Raw genomic sequence first — 3,520 nt, 5'->3', positions numbered from 1 at the left:
CCCAGCTGGCGGGTGCTGGCCGAGAGGAACCAGAGCGTGGTCCCTGTGGGTGCCTGGGTGGAGAGCGCCCCGGGGGAGCCCCAGGAGAGCCCGGCCTTCGTGAGTGCTGCCGCAGGGGTCCCGGGCACCATCCGGGTGTGTGGGTCATGCCAGGGTTGTCTCCAGCCCCCCCAAATTGTGCCAGTGAACCCTGTGGGGGCAGTCAGAGGTGAAAACGAGCTTTATCTCTGTTTGAAGGCAGCCAGGAGTGCTGCTCCTAGAAAAAATCGTTTATTTTGGTGGGTTTTGGTAGGGTCAGAAGCCACCGCGGTGTCCACGTAGCCTGGCGTCCTGTTCATACAAGCCCTGAGGTGATTCCCCTCAAATAAGCTATGGGGTTTTTTAGGAGAAACGCATTGGTTTTAAAAATCAGTCAGGTGAGGAATCCCGCCGGTGCTCTAATCGGCTGCCACTTATTGCTTGATCCATACTGTGCTCTCTGCGCTTTTAATTTTAGCTGGACCTATAGATTTTCAGCGTGTTACTGGAAGCTGCCTTCCAGCAGAGGTAGCACAGCTAAAACCTAAGTTTCTGTCCCCCCCGGTGAGTTTTTCCTCACCATTCCCAGATGCTCCTTGGTTTACCAGCGCTGGGTCTCGAGCTCCACGCCTCAGCTTTGTGTTTGAGGTGCCTCTGCAGTACCCGGCTCAGCAGCCTCCCCGCTCCCTGTATCGATGCTGCTCTTCGCGTTCCCGCTCATCCGTAAAGGATGTCGGTGAGCCAAGGTTTTATTCCATGTTGCTGATTTGGAAAAGAAAAAAAATAAGTTGAATGTTTTAGGGTCTGGAGCCAATCTCTGCTGTACCCCATTAGAAACACTTAAGAAATCTTTATTGATGCTTATCTCGGGGATTTCTGCTTTGAGGGTTATTATAAGAGGACTAAAAGTGCATTAAATATAGGATGATGAGTTCAGTCCCCTGTAATTAATGTCTAAATGTTACAGAAGCTCCTGCCCTTCTGAGATGATTTATTTCCATATTGTAATTTAAATCCTGAAAGGTTGAGATAATATATGGAAATGAATCATCTCCATATTCTACATAACTTCCACCTTGGCACCGTGAAACTTCTGGGGGAGCCAAACTCTTCCCGAATGCTTCGGGGGGCCGGGGTGCTCCTGGTCCTCCCCCCGGCGCAGGAGCTTTGGGGTCCTTCAGGTGTGGGTGCAGGGCTATCAGAGCTTATTTAATACGCTTTTATACGCCAGCGGATCATATTAAAAAAATAGATAATAATGCCTCCTGCATCAGAATTGCTAATGAGGTTGCCAACGGGGAGCGGCGCGAGCTGTCGACGGTGCCGTTCCGTGGAGCTCTGGCTGGGTTTCATCGTTACCGGTGCAGGTTTCTCCCCCTCTCCGTGCTTTCTTTGGTTGTGCTGACCTTGCTTTGCTGCCGGTAATGTTCCTGGCAGTCAGCACTACGTGAGGGAGCATCCGACCCGGCATTCACTACGCTGATTTTCAGACTCACCCCTTTCCTCCGTCCCTTTACTCATTATTTTTATTTTTTTTTTGCTTTAGGCCGTGCTGCGGTGCCAGCTAGGAGAGCAATACGGCTTTTCTTTAAACTGTGGTAGCATCAGCAGAATTGCTTGGCGTGACTTCAAGTCACAACCTTAAAAAAAAAAACCAAAAAAACCCCAACCCAACCCCAAAAAATCCCCCCAAAAAAACCTGATTATTTTTAAGGTCATTGCTTTTAATCCTTTACTTCAGATGGTGAAGGCGTTCTCAGAGCGGTAGCCTTGCCTGTGAACGGCTTCCTGGAGATGCCTCCAGCCTTGCAGCGCGTTAATGGGATCGGAGGCCGGCCCCTGCCTTTAGGACCCGGGCTTTGAATGTCGGAGCGTCCTTTTGTGGGCGCAGGGGTTAGGAGTTGCTGTACGAGGCTGCCTTCTTTTCTCTCCCTGTGTGCATTGCAGAGAGTTAAAGGAGAGTTAAAGTGTGCACGCTCTCTGTCTGGCTAGATAGCTTCCATCCCTGCTCGAAATAATTTAGCAGACGCTGCCCAAGCTGTTAATGCACAGATTTTGAGACAAAACATCGATAAGTTTGCTCTGGGTGCTGCTTGCCCGGCTCGTAGGCGCAGCTGCGGGAAGGGCAGATGGGACGCAAGCTGCTGCAGTGCCGTGGTGTAGCGAAACTCGTGTGAAATCCCCTTTCACCTCTTGCAGGCTTCGGCGTTTCAGGTGGAGGAGGAGCTGAAGGAGCAGCAGCGGGAGAAGGCAGCCAGCCTGAGGCGTTTCCAGGGAGAGGTGAAGCAGCGGGTGAACCAGCAGGTCAGGATGCGAAGGAAGCAGCAGCTGCTGAAGTCCTACGAAGCGGTAAGCAGAAACTCCTCCAAAACTGGTGTGAATCGGGGGGGAAAAAAACCCCACTTGACCTCAAGTCAAAGTGTTAATAAGAAAAAATGAGGAAACTCGTGGTCGCGGCAGACCCCGTGGCCGCAAGCGGCGTCCCCTCAAGCGAGGTCAGCCTGACGCCTTGGCTCGCTCTGGCGCTGAAGGTCCCTTAAGCCCTTTGCCTCCCCGTGGAAAGGTCGCTGGCTCTCTCGGGCAGCAGAAGAAACAACGGAGGGCCGGTGCCCTGTGCAGAATTGCACGGAGTTAAAAAATAGCCAGGGCTGTGAACAATGGGGATGTCTCCTGGTCTGGCTTTAAACAAAGCAGCTCATTTCTGCTGTCCCAGGGCAGTCAAATAATTTGCAAGCACCGCTTTCATGCCGCCTCCCATGTCCCCCCGCGGGCTTGTTTTAGATTATCCTGTGAATATATTTAATCCTTTCTACTTTTAAACAAACTGCCAGGAAGGCTTGCCAGAAACTAACTGCGGAGCGGGAAGGGAACGCACTGAAATGTCAACGGTTTTGGCCGCCCCTGGGGTGTTTGGGCTGCTTCCAGGGCTCGGGAGGCATGGTTGAGTGGGGATGTCCTCGTGTAACTCCGCTAGCACAGCTCCAAACTGAAAGCCTGTGGATGCCTTCAGCCCCTGAGAGCCTGATGGCTCTTTGTGCCCCTCTCGGCACAGAGAGCAAAAATGTCCGTCCCGAGAAACGCCGCCAAACTGAGCCAGCAGCTCCCACGTGGCACGGGGCGACGTCCCGCTCGGCGATGGTTAGAGATTCGCGCGCGGCATTGAAACTCTGCGGTCTGTGTCCCGGCAGGCGGAGAGGGAGAGCTGCATCGCCGTGCAGTGCTCGGACTCCGCGCTGCGCTTGACCCCCAGGAAGAACACGTGCCTGTTTCGGAGCCACCCTGCGCCCGCCATCTGCGCTCCCGGCGCTCGTGCCGTGCCAGCACAGCAGCGAGGGATGCAAAGTGAGGTGTTCCAGCAGCAAGCTGCTGAGGTGAGCAGTTCCCCTCTTGAGTTTTTTCATCCCTGGTTGCTCGTGGTTTGACCTGGACAGGCTGGAGAGGTGGGGGCATGGGAACCTCATGAGGTTCAACAAGGCCAAGGGCAAGGTCCTGCCCCTGGGTC

At 53.7% G+C, this 3,520-nt stretch overlaps 1 protein-coding gene across 1 annotated transcript in view; it reads left to right on the top strand.

The window, feature by feature from the left end:
* The window catches only part of CCDC15 (coiled-coil domain containing 15), a 15,853-nt gene that overhangs the window by 2,508 nt on the left and 9,825 nt on the right, over positions 1–3,520 (top strand). Inside the window, exons 2-4 of the mRNA XM_035897484.1 lie at positions 6–99; positions 2,218–2,367; positions 3,207–3,389. Of these exons, the coding sequence (XP_035753377.1) occupies positions 6–99; positions 2,218–2,367; positions 3,207–3,389 (427 nt within the window). The remainder of the gene's footprint in view (positions 1–5; positions 100–2,217; positions 2,368–3,206; positions 3,390–3,520) is intronic.

This window comes from Egretta garzetta, unplaced genomic scaffold (assembly GCF_000687185.1).
Source record: "Egretta garzetta isolate BGI_Z169 unplaced genomic scaffold, ASM68718v1 scaffold207, whole genome shotgun sequence".
NCBI lineage: Eukaryota > Metazoa > Chordata > Aves > Pelecaniformes > Ardeidae > Egretta > Egretta garzetta.
This window is presented reverse-complemented; position numbering and strand designations above follow the sequence as displayed.